This window comes from Cynocephalus volans, chromosome 16 (genome assembly GCF_027409185.1).
Source record: "Cynocephalus volans isolate mCynVol1 chromosome 16, mCynVol1.pri, whole genome shotgun sequence".
In the NCBI taxonomy this organism is placed as follows: domain Eukaryota; kingdom Metazoa; phylum Chordata; class Mammalia; order Dermoptera; family Cynocephalidae; genus Cynocephalus; species Cynocephalus volans.
The window spans coordinates 61,638,009-61,655,350 of record NC_084475.1 but is presented as its reverse complement, the minus strand read 5'-3'; the positions used below and the strand labels follow the sequence as shown (position 1 = coordinate 61,655,350).

The 17,342-nt window shown below is 37.9% G+C and overlaps 1 protein-coding gene across 2 annotated transcripts in view; it reads left to right on the top strand.

Moving 5' to 3' along the window:
- The window catches only part of MLLT3 (MLLT3 super elongation complex subunit), a 267,123-nt gene extending 250,360 nt beyond the window's left edge, over positions 1-16,763 (top strand). For both annotated transcript variants that reach the window (XM_063080911.1, XM_063080912.1), the window contains exons 9-11: positions 4,336-4,407; positions 5,578-5,649; positions 12,399-16,763. In XM_063080911.1, the coding sequence (XP_062936981.1) occupies positions 4,336-4,407; positions 5,578-5,649; positions 12,399-12,530 (276 nt within the window). In that variant the 3' untranslated portion in view covers positions 12,531-16,763. The remainder of the gene's footprint in view (positions 1-4,335; positions 4,408-5,577; positions 5,650-12,398) is intronic.
- Positions 16,764-17,342: the final 579 nt, after the last annotated feature.

Genomic DNA, 17,342 nt, shown 5'->3' with positions numbered 1-17,342 from the left:
TGATACCAGTGCTCTTTACTGGACCGGTTATAGTTCGCCTGAAGTTTCTTTGTGTCCTATATGTGAATGAAAGAAAGCCCAGCCTCGTCATCTGTTGCAGATGGGTTGTTCACCGAGTTGTTAACTTCGTATTTCCCATCCTGGCTCCTTGCTGTCCCTGCTCCTCCCCACCTCCAGGGCCAGCTGTTCCCATGGCTCAGCCTTCTCTCACTTCTGGCGTGGCGGTCCACCACCAAAAGTCAGGCATTTTTGTGGAAAGTAAACAGAGAAAGGACATAACACCATGACCATTCAGTTGAGGAGAACACTGGGTTGGCTAACTAGATAACCTGGGATCATTCTGTAAATTTGTGCTTTAGTAAGAGCCGGCAAAATAACAGAATTAGGACCTTGACTATATTTTTATATCCAATTTAAACCTATTTCGGCTTGATTTCTGCTTCCAGTGGGTGGTGTATCAGAATTGGGACACTTCATGGGCTGCAGCAATGGCGGTGCCAGGAGTGAAGGATGTTAGGGTGTACTTTTGTGCCCCTCATGCACCTCCATCAGCATCTCCCCCAAACATGGTTGAGACCAGGCTTGCTGAGTCAGTGCAGCTCAACAAGCCCCTGTCTTGCCTTTCAAACCCAATACCTGCCCTGAAACCCTTTGTGAGCAGTTTTGAGCTGACCCTGGCTTTAGGGAAAGGGTTAGATTTTTTGTCAGACTTTTTTTTTTTTTTTTTTAACCTGTCTGGCAAAGCAAAAGCAAAGACATCTCTCTGAAGATGGTAAAAACTACTTATCTGATAAAACGGCATACCACTGGTTCCTTGGCATGTTTACTCGACAAATGTTGCTTCACACGTGTGAACCATTAATCTGCCATGAATACTCAGTTCTATACTTTCTCCATGCACCTATAAGCATAATAAGAAAGTACATATGCTTACAGTTTTAGGTAGTCTGGGATAGGAAGGAAACTTATGTATCACAGGAGTGCTTACCTCTTGGAGCTATGTCATGGAGCTGAGAGAGCAAGAAAAGGTTTTTTAAAACTTTGTTTAGTCCTGGTTCCTTAACCCCTTTAATCACCTGCACTGGGTCAAGTGTGAGGCTATCCCTTTAAGGCAGTGTTCTAGGACTTAAAAAAAATTGCTAGTATTAGTTCTCCATGCTAATGGATTGAGAGAGTAAAAATTTCTTAAAAACCTAAAAGTCTCTTAAATTTCACTATAGAATGTGTTTTTAGTCTTTGAATATGTGTGTGTGCATGAAAGAGAGAATCTGAAATTTTACATCAAATAAAATAGATAAAAACATACTGGGAAGGCCTAACTCTGAAATGGGAAGACTCAGTTTCCTTCTTCCATACCCCTTGTCTGTTCTCTATCTGCAAATTGAAAATGATTTCTTAAGCTTCTGTAAAGTACCAGGCAAAGTTAAATTGCCTGTTGCCTTTTCTCAAATATTCCAGGGACTAGGGAAGAGAAGTATTAGAGTCAAACATATTTTAACTACTGAAAAAAAGTGAACAGAGAGAGAGCACTACATGTCAACAAAGCAAGTAATTAACCTGAATATTGTTAAGAGCTACTAATGATTATTAACATGAAAGATCTATCAGTGTTAATCCGTCTGCTGAGTAATTGAGTTGTCATTCCTCACAAAGCGATACCAAAAAATATAATCTTGAAAATTTGATTCTTAAACCGTATACTCAAATTAAATATAGAAGTGCCACTACTCACCATTCTTCTATTTTCAGAGATTACCATATCTATAAATGGTGCATCAAGCCAGCTTGGGTGGCTGTTTCCCTCAGTATCGCTTAATAAAAAATAATAAAGGGTGTTGCACCATTTTAACCAGAGATGATTTTTTCACCCCAAACCTCCCTTATGTGAATTTCAAACAAAAACAAAATGCCGGGTCTTTTTTAGTCAAAAGTATGGCAGAGAGGGAGGGGTGAGAGGACTTGAAGGAAGGAAGTGATCCATTGGACTCGAGTTAATATTCAGAATATCATAAATCACCTCCCAGCCTTCAAGGCATGTTGAATGAAATTAAAAAGAGTCCATCCAGTTAAACTGGTTTGAAGTAAGCCTGTGGAAGACAAGGTGTTGTACTTTTATATTCTGGAGTCGTTTCCCTAAAGATAAGAAATGATCATAAATAAAACAATTGTCTTCAGCACGGCTCAGCTCTCTCAGAATGAGGTTTTGACAAAGCTGTTTATTTTGGAGCAGGGAGAGATCAAAGAAGGAAGATTAACTGAGCCCTCTCTGGGCAGCCACTCAGTAACTTGAGGCGGGTCACTGACACCCGGAGCTTTTGTTCCTGCCACTGCAGCTTCAGAAGAAAGAAACTAGGATTTCAATGTATTTTGGCCTTCTGTGCTGTAGCACTTACGGAATGTGTGGGGTGGGACTTAAGCGCCCAAATGTTCTGTCTATTTTCTGCTTTGAAGAGAAGGTGGCAGAACTCTCTAAACCTAGTTAAGCACAGTTCCATTGCAAATATAGTGTCTTCAGTCACTTTCGACACCCGGAGTGCAGCGAGTTGGGGGAGGGGACTGTGGGAGGAGATGGATATGATGGGAACAAAATTCAGTTCTCTCCTGCACAAGGCAAGCAGGCAGGCACTGTTTTTTTCTCTTGCCTGAAATCTCAGTGGATAGTGTCTGCGTTGCTCAGCCCAGCATCTGAGTTGGCGAGGAGTGCCATCTACTGACCTACTTACTCCTAGGTCTCTGAGCACTGATTTTCCCCTTGAGGTCTCATTTCCAACAACAATAGAGAGGAGGAAATTCTGAACACAGTGAAGTGTTTGGTTTCCTTTACAGTGGAGCATGTTAAAAACGATTGTCTTGCCTCTGCTATTAAGTAATTTCCTTGTGTTACCAAAAGTATTGTATTTTCAGTTGGCCTGGTCGAATCGGTCATTTGGTTATCTTAATGTTAAAAATGAAGAAATAAATTAATTCTCTGGAAAGACTGTTAGAAGCACACTTCTTACCTGTGCATTCTCAATACAAAGAAAGATATACTGTTTTAGGAGTAGTTGGTCTTTTCCAGAATGTCCTGGCCTTATCCTCAACGAGAACAATGTTTATCAATATTACAAAATGTTAAAGCTGAGTGGGAATCTGGATATTATCTTTCTTGTTCATCTCTCTCATTTCATTTTTTGAGGCCCCCAAATGTTAAATGACAGGGCTAGGTTTCTGACCCCAATCAGTACTCTTACTACTACAAATCAAAAGAGGACTCATTCTTAAAATCTTCTTTATGTTATGGAACATGGTAGACCTGTGAACAGAACAGTGACTGAGTTTGGACAGATAGTGGGTAAGGAGAAGAATAGTAGGAATATGCGACTTCTTAAATTAGTCCTTTATTTGGCTTTTTCTTCCTTAATATTAGTCTCCTATTATAAAAACTCACTCGTAATGAGTTATAATGAAAAGGACAAATGATTTTGCTTTTTATGTTTATACATTTTTGTAAACACTCATCATTAATAAATCTAGTGGTTCTTGGACTTTTCAAGAGGGCCGTTTTAAAGTATTTCCCTCATAATCCTCAATTGTGAAGTTCCTGTCTAATAAATAAGCTACATTTATTAAATAATAATTTGTTTCTCCTTTTCATTAATTGGAAACATAGCTCCCCACCAAAGCTTCTGAACAGTATGCAGAACTACTATTCATAACTTAAGTTGTAATCGGTCCAGATAAAAGGAAAGGCACTTGGTGTTTTGCCACGGGTAAACATCATTTCTTGAAACACAGAAGATAGTCCTGTCTCTTTATTGCTTGAGTGGGAGGATCCCAAATTGGGAGCAACCAGTGTAACTGAAGATCATCTTCATTTCCAAAGCTGCATCAATTTAGTGGATATGAATAACTTGGAATCTAAGAGCAGGTACTAAAAAGGGCATTTGAGTGTTTGTTTTTATCTTCCCTAGTGTACTGAGCATTGGTAGTCATGCTGAAACAGCAGAATGGATAGGAAAAAATTCTTGCCAGAGGGGACTGTAATCTCAGTACAACTCAGCTGTTGTACATATGTGTGAGAGTGTTGTCGCAAAAGAGAAGCAGCCTTGGAAGCGTAGATCAATTTCCTTATTGTCAACTTTTTTTTTAGTTCTATTGCTCTGACTCAGCATTTCAGATAATTTATTTTCCCAGAAAATGTAAAATTAGAACAGAAGAAAGAAAATGTATAGAGAAGAAATACTATTTGGAAAGTAATGTTGTACTTTTCATTCAGTGAGTGCCTTTGTTTATGTGGTGGGTTAGCTAAGAAGTGCTTGAAGTAAAATTTAATACAGTGTTCTCTTTGATCCCTAGATTCTTGAAGTGAAAAGTCCAATAAAGCAAAGCAAATCAGATAAGCAAATAAAGAACGGTGAATGTGACAAGGTAGGCTTTCAGTCCATTACTGTGACTGTTGCGACACTGTCAAGTCTTCCACTTCTTTGTGTTTTCCTTGATCATCCTTGCTGCTACTCACTCCATTTTCATCAGAAGTACCCAAGATTCCCAAATGATAAGTACTTCATTGGAGGGCTTTGTAGTTAGTTTTCCATGTCTTGCTTATACCTTCAGTATTATATTAGGCTTGGCTTTATGCTCCTATTTGCCATGATCCCTACATTGCCAAGTGATTTCCTCTGTGCATTGAATTGGGAAGTAAGAGAACTGTGGGAGAGGTAGGTGGGTTAGGGAATCTCATGTGTAAGTGAGCAAGACATCAGATCCTAGTACAGTATTCTTTCCTAATGTATGCATCATGCATCTGAAATCTGACTGCAAGACCTGGTGGGGGTTAGGTCACCTGGAATGTGCAGGGCCCCATGCTTTTCCGAGTCAATGCAGAGCTCTTTAATGCTTTGTGAATCTTTCCTTTGCCTTTATTGCAGATGGTGGTGGGGACACCCATGCAGTTAGGCTAACAAAGACACATTGAGTCTAAGCATGTGGAAAGAAAGGTGTCCCTCTGCCCTTTCACAGGAGCTCTTCACAAACGAGATGCTAGTTTGGATAGTGATTTGTTTTTCATAAGATATTCTTCTGTTCTTCTGTCACTTGTTGGCATCATTTACTAACAATGTTTGGTTTTGGGGTTTTTTTTTTAAGAATTTGCCCTGACATAATTGATAATGTGCATTTATACTTCCATGTTTAAACTTATACTTTTTTCTCCTAGTCAAAAATCTTCTGAGATTAAAGAATAAAAAAGTAAAAGTAGCCTGTCTTAACATGTTTAAACTCACAATTTAGCATTGAATTTCCCTACTCTTTGTAGAGGATTGTTGTGTCGAGGTGAGTCTACTCACTTGAATTTTGTTGAAAGCAAATAAATACAAGAATTCCCCCCACCCCTACCCTTTTTTAAAAGGCTGGCTTGGTAAAGGTAATGATCAGGCCAGGAGAGTCTTGGTCTGCAGAAGTCTTTGGGCACTGATTCCCCACAGTCTGGGGTAGAGTGGTAGAATGAAGACCCTCCAACTGTTGCTTATGTTTTCACTTATTTCTTTTGAACTGTTTCTTAAAGGGCTTGTTCTTTTGGGGGATACTCTTCTCTTTCAGGCATACCTAGATGAACTGGTAGAACTTCACAGAAGGTTAATGACACTGAGGGAAAGACACATTCTGCAACAGGTGAGAAATGCTTTTTTTTAAGCACACCCTTTTCAGAAACCTTAAGGCCCGGTTTGTCCTGGGGTGATGTGATAGCATATGGAGACCACTGTAGCCCCACATCATGAGAACCTGGGCAAATGCTGTCTGTAGAAGCATTGGGAGCAGGTTCTCATTGCCAAGGCCACCTGCAAGTCTATTCTGGAATTCTGGTGCTTATCTCCCTCCCCTGGTGCTGCGGATGATGAGAAATGAGCACTTTTGGAGGTGATACTGGAATGTAGTGATCCCTCTGCTGGCTGATGATATAATGTGTGCTGAGGGACAAGAACAATAGGAATGCAGAACCCTTTGGGACCAGGCTTCTGGTTTCATGGGAAAACAGTGATAAGAATTTGAGTCAAGTGTTGTAAACATTTGTGATTCAATTTAGTAACCTTTTGCCAATGCTATTCTACGGAAAATAAATATTTTCTTCATTTCCCTTATCTTGTATACTGCACATTCTATTATTATGAACTCAGCTGTGGAATACTTGTAGTGTGGAAAAATTTCTATTAGTACAATTTGATGTTTTGAGAAGATAAGGGTGGTTTTTAGTTTTCATACAGTCACAGTACATGCCTCTCTATTGCATTAACAGTAGCTATTGGTAAAATAATTTTTCTTTAACACCCAAAGAGAAGGCTGTGCATTCTAAATTTCAAAGCAGGTTTGTAGATTGTTTTACTGTTTGAATTTTTTTCTTTATTACTTTCAAATGACTTAAAGTTAGTACTTAATCTACCCCAGCTGTGTGTGGTTCATTTTTTTAAAAAAAATGTTTAATGGCTGATGGTCACATTTATATTCTGTGTACATTTTTGTTTAAATCTATAAATACATACTCTCAAACTTGCCAAGTTTACTGATTGGTCTGCAAGCTTTTAACCCTTTTAGAATTTTACATGTGAATAAAAGACTATAGGCCTATGATTATTAATTGCAAATAAGTTGCATTTCTTGTGTTTCCTTTTCAGTGAGTATAGGTAGGGGAGCAGGATTTAAGTGGCTTACCTTAAGTCATAGTCTAGTACTTTGCTAGTATTTTTCTTTTGCTTTCTTTTGTATTTCTGAAAATTGTTCTACTTCTGCCTGCCATACCTATTATTAGGGGCTAACTGACTGAGTGCTGATGTTAAATCTATTAGCTGACCTTCCCATCCCTTCCCAAACATATACTCTGAACCACTGTAGAACGATTGTCCAATAAAGCTATTAATACCCAAGTTGCGCCCAAATAGTGAGTCTCATAGGAGGGTGAGACAGATGTTTGGGCAGGGCTGGGACACCTTCACAAAGAAAGCCCAGTCAATGAGTCAGGGATACTGGGCAGGGTCTTACTTTGGGGTGTCATTGACATTACCAATTTAATGTTGTCCTTTATTTTGATCTTTGAAAGAATTGTGAGGGAAGGTGGCTTACTTGAGAATTCCATCCAAGTTGATTATTTTAGTATTCTAGAGGGAGAGAGTAATATCTATGAATTTTTAACCTGGCATAAAGGCACTCCAGGGCACACAGCATTTCACCCTAATTGCATTCCCAGGCTGGTTGAAAGCTCTCAGTCTTTGGCCTTTTGCCTTGTAATGCAGCTGAGGCTTGTGATTATGATACCATGATGCATGTCCTGTCACGGTTTACTGCTTAATTAATTCCTATTGTAAAACATGGCACTATTGAGGACTAATGTTATTCTCCACCTTGAGGGCTGCTCATCTTGTGGAATGCATTCCACAAAGTCTACGTATTTTCTGCTACGCAGACTTGAACACCTGAAGCAGAATTTCTGATGGGCCCAGGATCACATCCTATATCCTTTCCTGTTAAATGCATCCTATCTAAAAATCTGGTCTGACAATTTTATTTGGCTCACAAAAAGTGGTTAATAGCTTTGTTTTACTCTGAGGGCCTGCAGTCTTGGCTCTCAGCATCTAGTTTAACGAGCAGAAAGCACTGGATCAAGAGAGCCTGTGTTCCTAAGCCACTTTTCCAGAGGGTAAAAATATAGTAGAGTGGACACAGTCAAACCAACAGAAATGAAGACCCAGGACTGATTAATAATTTGATTCCTCTTTAAGCAACGTGTTCCACATTTATTCAGAAAGTGAGGTTGAGCACTTCTAACCTCTCTAGCAATTCAGCCTTAAGCCTGGATTTGCGTCCTAGTCTGGAGGGAAGAAAATCAACAAAACTCCGAGAAAAACCAGGGTTTCCTTAGAGGGCAGTTTAGCAATTTAGATACCAGCTATTCTTTTCAAATTATCTTTAGGGAGTGGGGAATGAATGGCATATTGGAGTATTCCTTCTAACAACATGGAGAACCTTCCCTGAGCAGTGTTCTGCTGAAAATGATTTTCTCGATCCTGGGAAATGGCTTGTCCTGTCTTAGCACCCCTTGTAGACTGGAGCTTGATGACCTGCCTTGTAACCCAGGGTGGGGCACACATGCTTACGTGGTCAACAGTGCTTCCTAGTCCATAACTGAGGACTTTCCACAGGAAGACCTAAGTCATCCAGACCTGACTCCACTCCAGGCAATAGCAGTTTAAGCAAAGCTTGTTCATTACTCCCCACTCAATAAAGAGGTGGCTTCAGAGGGAAAGAACCCTGGTGTTTGAAAATATAATCAGACTAGAAATAATACATCCACCTTTTTATAATTAAAAATCAGGGTTGGGAGAGGGAGCCATAGATTTAACATGTAATTCTTACTCTGTTTAAAACAAAACAAAACAACTAACAGCCTGTCCGGTAACCCCCTAAAAGGCTGACGTGGCAGGAAATAATCCATCACGAATGTTTTCACAACCATCATCTGAAGAATGAGTTAAGCAGTTTATATACTCTTTCTTTTCCACTACCCTTACATACCCTGTGCCCTTGCCTGTGTTCCTTATCTGTAGTCACTCTATTTTCTGTTGTTATTATTGTTTTTGATGGGCATTAATTATTGCAGTATGATGCAGGGTAATGGCACCAAGGTAAAGCCCCACTGCATCAGCAGAGAAAGTGCTCCTGCAGAAAGCGACGATCAGTCCTTTGGGCACTAGCAGGATGTGTTCAGGCTTTGTGGCCTGCATCATTGGAATAAAGCATGTTAATGTTGTGTTTCTGATGTGCTAACTATCAGGATTCCTGGAAAGCAGTGCACACTTATTTTTCTTTATAGAGCCTTTACTTAATTGAGGGTGTGGGGGTACATGCTCTAATAATTCAAATCATTAATGCTGTTCCCTTTGGTAAATAGTCCCGAACTCCCCTATGGCTGCTACTGGTACTACTTTAAGGCTATCTCTGTATCTACCTTGATGTATTCTTATAGGGTCCCATAAAAATGTAGGGCTCATTTAGTTAGATTTATCAGATCCTGTTTAGATCTTGTGTGTGTGTGTGTGTGTGTGTGTGTGTGTGTGTGTGTGTGTGTGTGTGTGTGTGTGTGTGTGTGTGTGTGTGTGTGTGTGTGTGTGTGTGTGTGTGTGTGTGTGTGTGTGTGTGTGTGTGTGTGTGTGTGTGTGTGTGTGTAAACAACCAAACAATAAACAACTTCAGTTAGGCCTTTTCTGAGTTTTAGTTTCTGGCATTTTCCTTGCCTCGTTTGTTTTAGTGCTAATGAAATGACTAACAGTCATTGGGGAGGAGGAAAAGGGCCACCAGGTCAGGTAATTTACATGCTGTTTAGTTACTTGCAGATAATTAAGAATAAGTTTATATTTATATGGCTACCATAATCATGTTACCCTGGTCTATTAGCAATTTATAGTTCATAAGGAAGCTTTATTTACCATATGTTATTTGTTCTTCTGCACAACTTTGTACGGTAAGTAGAACAGGTAACATTATCCACATTTTACAGATGAGGAAACTGGAGGCTCAGAGATTATGATGTTTTGTCCAATGCCATTCAAATGGTGAGCACAGTCAGAACTTGATATGCTAAATTCAGGACTCTTTATTCTGAATGCTTTGTTACTTACCCATGGGCCAGCTAGTTGGGGAGAGGAACCAAACTGGTCTACTTGTCATTTGCCTCTTTAGTATAAATTTGACAATAGAATAGCTTTGAAGAGGCTGTTTGTTTCTATCCTAAAATTTACACATTTTTGCTGGAGCCATAGGATTTCTAGACAGTTTAGCAAACAAAAAGATAATTAACTCCAGAAAGTACTCTTAATTCAATCAGTGGTAAGTGTATAGTAAGTATATGATTACTATGAAAGGTTTTTGTGTGAGGACATAGCTGTGTCTGTCTCTGTATGTATGTGTATGTATGTGGCCTGTCCAAAGTTCTACACCTATTAACTAATAAAACAAATGAGTGTCCATGTTAGGTCTTTTAGTTTTAATAATAAGATCTTGTTTGATAAAGTCTTTTATGGATGTAGTACTTTAACCATAATTGGGCACACCCCTTCTAATAATCTCTTGATCCATGGGTCTAGTGGTTTAAGCAGCTAAGGTTCCCTTCCCTCTTCCTCCCCACCATATAACCATAGGCCTGGAGGTAAGTAATCCATGGTCATGTGGTGGCTTAAAAGACACCACTAAGGACATGGACCCTTTGTCTTCAAGTTCTGCCATCTTTTGTATGTTGCATTCATCCTCTTGATGGCTAGATAGCTGCTGCACTTCCAGACATTGCGTCTTCATTGCAGACAGGAAGAAGGGCAGAAGGCAAAAGGCACAAATGCCCATTGTCCATACCCTTTTCAAAAATTTTCCTGAAAGCCCAGTGACTTCTGACAAATTAATCATACATAGCCAAGTCTGCCAAGGGCTGCAACTGGGTCTGGAGAGGCAAGCATTTTAGTTGGGTGTGTTGCCACTCTCGGAGAATCAGGCTTCTGTTAGTAAAGGAGAAGGGATACATGGATATTAGGTAGTCAGCTTGCAGTGTCTGTCATTGTTCCACAGTGGGAGTAACTCATTTTATTATTAAAGCTGTAATTATGTTTCTAAAAAATAGTTCCAGAGGTTGGATAAGGCAATAACAGCTCAATCTGGAGTTGCACAATTAATTGGATTGAGGTTTAATATACTTTTTATGCTTCTGTGGATGTCAAATAATATGTTCAGGAGTGGGGAGCACATTTTCTGTTAAAAGCCAGTGACCCATAGGGAATAGTTCACAAATTTGCTATTTTTTAAAGAAAACTAATTGTATGAAAAGAAGGTTGAAAGTCTCAGTTCTGCTGTTTTTCATCATGGCATTAGGCAATCTAAAACTTCATTGAATAAATAATAGGCTAAATAATTAAAATTATTCTTTTTTAAGATTAAAGAGAATTAGAAGCAATTGATAGAAAGAGAGTAACAGAGGCAACTAAAAATAAGTGGAAATTTGTAAAGTGTCTACTCTGCAGATATTTTTTCTATTACTCTGATACTGATTTTCCTCCCTCCCTTTCAAAGCTTGCTAAAATTAATTCCCATCCCTCCTATTTACATACAACACACCTACTTAAAACGCACACTGCCCAGTCACAGCATCCATTTCTGATAAAATTATTAATAAAATAGGAATGAAAAGACACTTTACATGATAAAAGAATCTCTCAAACCAATAACCAATATCATTCTTAATATTGAAACTTCAGAAGTGTCCTGAAAGCCAGGGCAAGAAGACAGTAACTCTGTCACCACTGTTGTTAACATTTTTCTGAAAGCTGGAGCCAATACAATAAGAAGTGAGGTGTAACTATTATTATTATTAACTTTTTTGTTGAAGTATAGCAAAGCATACAGCTGGAAGAATTTTCACAAAGTGAATGCATCTTATGTAACCAGCACCAAATTAAACCACAAAACAGTTTCAGTACCCAAGAAGGCTCCCTTGAGCCCCCTTCCACTCACTACCCATAATCTTCAGGGCATGGGATTGAAAATGGTTTCTGTTTTTTTATTTGTGGGTCCTTGTATTTTCTCAATTTTTAATAATTACAGTCATATGCTGCATAATGATGTTTTGGTAAATGAGGGACCACATGTAAGATGGTGGTCCCATAAGATTATAATGGAGCTGAAAAATTCGTATTGCCTAGTGATGTCATAGCCACTGTAACAGACACATTACTCACGTAGGAGCATTCGGCTGTACCATGTAGCCTAGCATGTAGTAGGCCAATGTTCGCTTAACAACATAATTGCCTGACGCATCTCTTAGAATGTATCCTCATCGTTAAGCCATGCATGACTGTACAAGGTACTTAAGAAAGTTTGTGGAAAAATAAAATTGAAAGATTATACAAATCTTTCCATGAACTTTTTGGAGTATGCTTGTATATAATCAGAAACAAAAATGATTATTGTTATATTTGTGTGTGTGTACTTTTTAAAAAGTTTTATTATTTCTAGACTATAGTTTCCTTACATCTAGTAAGTATAGTTTCTGTCCATTGAGTCAGTAACTAATTTTTAAAGCAGTCTTGAAATTTTATCTTGCCCTAACCATCCACCCATAGTAAAATATTCTATTGATGACTTGAAAGCAGGAATCAGTTTAAAGGTTATGAAAAGAACAGGTGATCTATTCTCATTGAGAATTTCAAAGGCCTACTATACCTTGACTTAAATTGACTAAGAGATGGTTGGGTGCTATTGGTAGTATAGGACCTTCTTGCTATAACTAAGAATAGTTATCACTTGGCTTCATATTTGACCCCCTCCATCTCTCTCTCTTTGCCTTTCAATGCCTGCTTATTGCCCAAACTTTCTCTTCTTTACTCTTTTAGATTGTGAACCTTATAGAAGAAACTGGACACTTTCATATCACAAACACAACATTTGATTTTGATCTTTGCTCGCTGGACAAAACCACAGTCCGCAAACTACAGAGTTACCTGGAAACATCTGGAACATCCTGAGGATACAACAACTGGATGCATCAAAAACTATTGGTTTTTTGGTTTTTTTTTTTTTTTTTTTGGTTGTGATTTTTTTTGTTGTTGTTGTTTATATGAAAACACCCAGAATGATGCAACCAAAAGGGAAAAAATAAAAATCAAACAACCTTCAGCTTTACTTTTCTTTAAAGCCAGTCATCATCTCTTGACGAAGGAGAGGTTAAGCAAACCAGCCTCAGTGGACCACTCTTCTCTCCAAGGGCATCCCCGGGAAGAGTGAACCTGGATAGCCTTGAAAACAAACAGATCAAACACAACACAAGAAAACTTAAAGAATGTGTATGGTATCATGTATCTCTCTCTGTGGTGGTTCATTCCACAGGACGAATGCATATTCAACACACTGCCTTATTACATAACTGATCTATTTATTATCGCATACAGATATTCTAAAATCGTTGAGGGAATGACACCACCAGACATTATAAGTACTTGGTCCCGTGGATGTTCTTTCAATGCAGCGCCCTTGCCATCCCAAGCCCAGTGACCTTACTCGTATGCCTTGCCACTTTCCACCAACTTTTTCCATGTCCTTTAACTCGTTGCAGTCTGTATTTTCCACCTTTTGTTTTTCCAGTTCCAGGACACAAATTGTCAACTGCGGGGGGACCAAATAGCCAGCTTGATTTTCCTCTTTGTGGTCTTTATCCTGAAAGTGGGTGCCCAGTCCTTGGCTGTATCCATGTAATGATCTTGGACCATGGTAGAAAATGCATCAGATAGGATCATATGAATTGCTGTCTAGCCTTAGTTAATAAATCTGTAGGACTTTTAAAAGTGTACCGTAAACATCCTGAATCCAGCATCGTTGAGCTGTCATCAACATTCTTGTGTCTGTTTTACTGTTATAATATTAGGTAATTACAGAAGTAAAGGCATTACTCAGGATCATCATTAAAAAAAAAAAAAGAATTCTGGTCCTGTTTTCTAAAGAAATGTAGAAATTCTTAATTTGGATCTATTTATTAGTAAGAGTTTCAGCTTTCTTCAGCTGCCAGTGTGTAACTCATCATTACCATAAAAATTGGAATAAGAGATTTTTATTCACATATGATTCTCTTAGACTTTTTTATATTTGAAAAATTAAAATCTTTGGGGGAAAATTTTTGGTTATTCTGCCATAGCAGATTATGTATTAACTGGTAGATTCAGTGGTTCAATACCTGTTTAGTCACTTGCTATTATTTCCAGAAGGATTTCTTGTATTGGTGGAAGTAAAGATGGTTGGGGAGGGAGGATATTTTTGTTCTTGTTGTACCCTTATTTTGAAACTAGAAATCTGTCCTGTGGCATGCAAAAGAAAGCAGATTATTTTTAAAAGAAAGAAAAAAAAAAAACCAAATACTTTTGGTGTCATTATTCCATCCTCTCCATAAATGGAGAAATGAAAAGTGAGAACAGCTCATCTTCCAAGTTTTTACTAGGAACTCAACTGAAAAGAAAAGAAATGAAGAAATACTTCTGGGATCCAAAGGTTCGTTACTGGATCAGCCTTAAGAAAGTCTCTATGTGTGCTAATAGACCACTGTCTCCCCCGTTTGTTCTTTTGCCAGATGCTGTCTTTTCATACAGAGATTAACTAGTGTCTGTACAGAAAATGGTCTTTCCAGACCCATTCTTTTGGGTAGTAATGTAAATGCAGATTGATAATGGAGTTATTTGTGCATTTTAAAAGGAAGATTTTTTTTACACTGTTTCTTTCTATCCAAAGAAACTATTTTTTCTTTTAAAAAATTATGATACAGCCATGCTCCTTGTAAATTACTTCTCTGAATCGTCCTCCCAGAGGACAAATGTACTTTTTCAATAATGTTATGATTCTTAACGATGATTGGCATGAACCGTACTTGAAGCATTTGTTGTGTAGTCAGCTTCTCAATGTGCAATTACAGAGAAAGTTTCTGAGTCATTTGGGATGTTAGGTGACTGGATTGTGTGGTTTTGTGTTTTTAACTTTACAGGTGGAAGGGGAGGATTAATGCTTATATGGAAATGTTTGCAAAATTTAAAAATCTTTTAAAGTTTCTAACTGCTAATTCACATATTCTAATTAAACCAGAAATTTATGTGGTTTAACTGATATATCTGTGTAGTTTAACTAGAAATGTATCTATATAGTTTGGGCCATTTTTATTTTTGTAACTAAATTATGTGGCAAAACTGTGATTTGGCGATGTAAAGATTTTTTGTTCCTTAAGATACTAACCAAGAAACTAGATGAAGATAAGCAGTGATCAAACAAAAAGGATAAGAAGGGCACCTATTATAGTGATAAACTTTAGACCTGAAAACTAGGTAATAAAACAGATGCCTTCAGAATATTATGAAATGTTAGTCTGTAAATTGATAACAGAGTTCAGAAAAACTTCCCAATCTGTCATTCATCAAGACAGCAAAATGAGTTTTCCACAAAATTCTGAGAGTGAGAGTCACATTGTTGGTTTTTTTTCAAGTGATACTCTTGCTCTCATTGTCTGATTTTAAAATACAGAAATAATAAATCCCTTTCACTTAATTTCAAAGAGTTGTAATACTTCTCTTAAAGTAACCCACTCAGTTCTACTGCATTTATATACACTCACCTTTGAAACCTGTTAAGAATATCTTTGAGATATGTGTACCCTACAGTGGCTTTGGTTTTTTAAGCACAAAGGGAAAGTGGCAGGGTTTAATTTCGTTGGTGTGTATATATATATATATATATATAAATAGATGTTTCAAGTAAAATTAATAAATTAATTGGGTAAATGTGGTTTGAATCAGCCAGAATATTGTAAGCTTTCTTTAAATTTTTCCCCAGTGATTTGAGGGGTGGGGGATGTATGTACAGAATTGCCCCCCCCACCCTGCTGCCCAATAAATTAGCTTTTGCCTCTGGTTTTGCAGCAGGATATATGTGAGAGGGTGCCCTTCTATTTTAGGATATGACTGTCATCTTAACAGCAAAAGTGTTTGCTTTTATTTTGTATCTTCACCACAATCTGACTCTCTCTATCTTTATGTAGACAAGTAGGTATGTCTATATATGCTTGCATATTGTGTCATTTTAGGGAACAATACAAAAACCAGATCAGAAGACAAAAGCTTTAGGAAAACAATCTTCATAAGAGGGTGTCCTAAATATGTTTAAATTGCTAAACAAATCTGTCTAATCTGAGTAATTACTTACCTTTTTGTGGAAAGAGCCAATAAAATTGGTTTCCTTTCACTAAAAAGTTTCTTCCACCAAAAAAGTTTTCACGGATACCTTTTACCAACCCACCTAATCATTTGAAAAAAAAAAAAAAAAATTCAGGCCTGCATGACATCCCATTTACCATTTCAAGCCCTGTGAATGTAGCTAACATACTTGTTTAAGAGAGACTTTACTCTTAAATGTTTTGACTCTACCTACTTAATGGAATTGGATGTTCAGTGTTGGAAATGGTCAGTGTCTATGTTTGGTGGCTTGTGTTCATTTTTCTCACTGTGCAAGTGGTCAGCTCTGGAGTAATTTGCTGTATGCTTATTACTTTCCATCTTTAGCGTTTTGTGTACTAATGCTATGTACTGCTCCTATATTTATATATATACATATATATTATCAGAGTGATGTTGCTTTGGACTGTTGCTCTAAAGTTATGACTATGATGTAGAGACTACTACAGCTGCAGTGAATGTTAAGGAGTTGATTCCCGTGGTTTAGTTTAGTCGTGGGCTGGAAGTCTACATCTTTTGCCCTCTTGTTTTATATGATGCTTTTTATTATGTAGGCACTGCCGTCCCTGAATATTCCTTATAAAGATGCGTTGAAGAAGTTGATTTAAAAGGAAGACAAAGCCACCGCTGTCTGTAAACTGTAAATATGTATTTTGGCCCTTGTACTCCAGTATTCTGAAAATAGAGTTATGATGGAAATGCTGACAGATCCTTAACGGTGGCCAGAGCTACCATGCAGTGCAAAAATAAATGAAGTAAAAATGTATTCTTGAGATTAACAGTGCAAGGCCAATACGTTTTATAAATCTGTCAGTATCTTTTTAATGGAGTGTGTATGTGTAGTTATGTTGAAAGATACACTGTGTATGTGTGTGTACATACTTCTGTGTGAACTACAAGGCACACGTAAGATGTATTTCCCATCTCTAAAACCCGTGTTGAAATGTAAGTACAGATCAACAGATATAGATGTTTTACTTAAATTTTTATCTAATCTCTTGCGGCTCCATTTTTTTTACAATGTGTAGTCTTACTGCTATGTTGAGTCATATGACCAAGGTTTGGCTTTACTTTGCATACAGGAAAAATGAGCCCCTAGTCTTTTCTCAAGAGGTGATGCTGTTCCTAAAGAAGAATGAATGGAGAGATCTGAGGCATCCTGAGAAAGGACAGTGTACCCAAGTGAGCACAGTGACCATGCCCCATTCATCTTTGGGTCCCTCGTGTCCAGCACCATATTCTGTGTCCTAAAGCCAGTATATATTTTTTAAGCTCTGCAGAGATTTGGCAAGAAACGGAGGGGCACATTCGTGGAATAAACTGGGTTACTTGTGCATGATATTTTTCTTTTTCCCCTATTCCTTTGGAAGATTTTGTTCATAAACTAAACAATGTGCTATAGCTAAACAGTCGATCTTACAAAAGCCCTGCATTTACTTTAGCAGCAGGAAATGCTCCTTTGGTTAGACAGGAAAGAGAAAACTACAACAAAGAATAAAATACATTCAGTTTGGCAGATAACCAAGGAATTGAATGTGATGCTCTATTCAGTAGTAAAGAGACTTAGTATCAAAT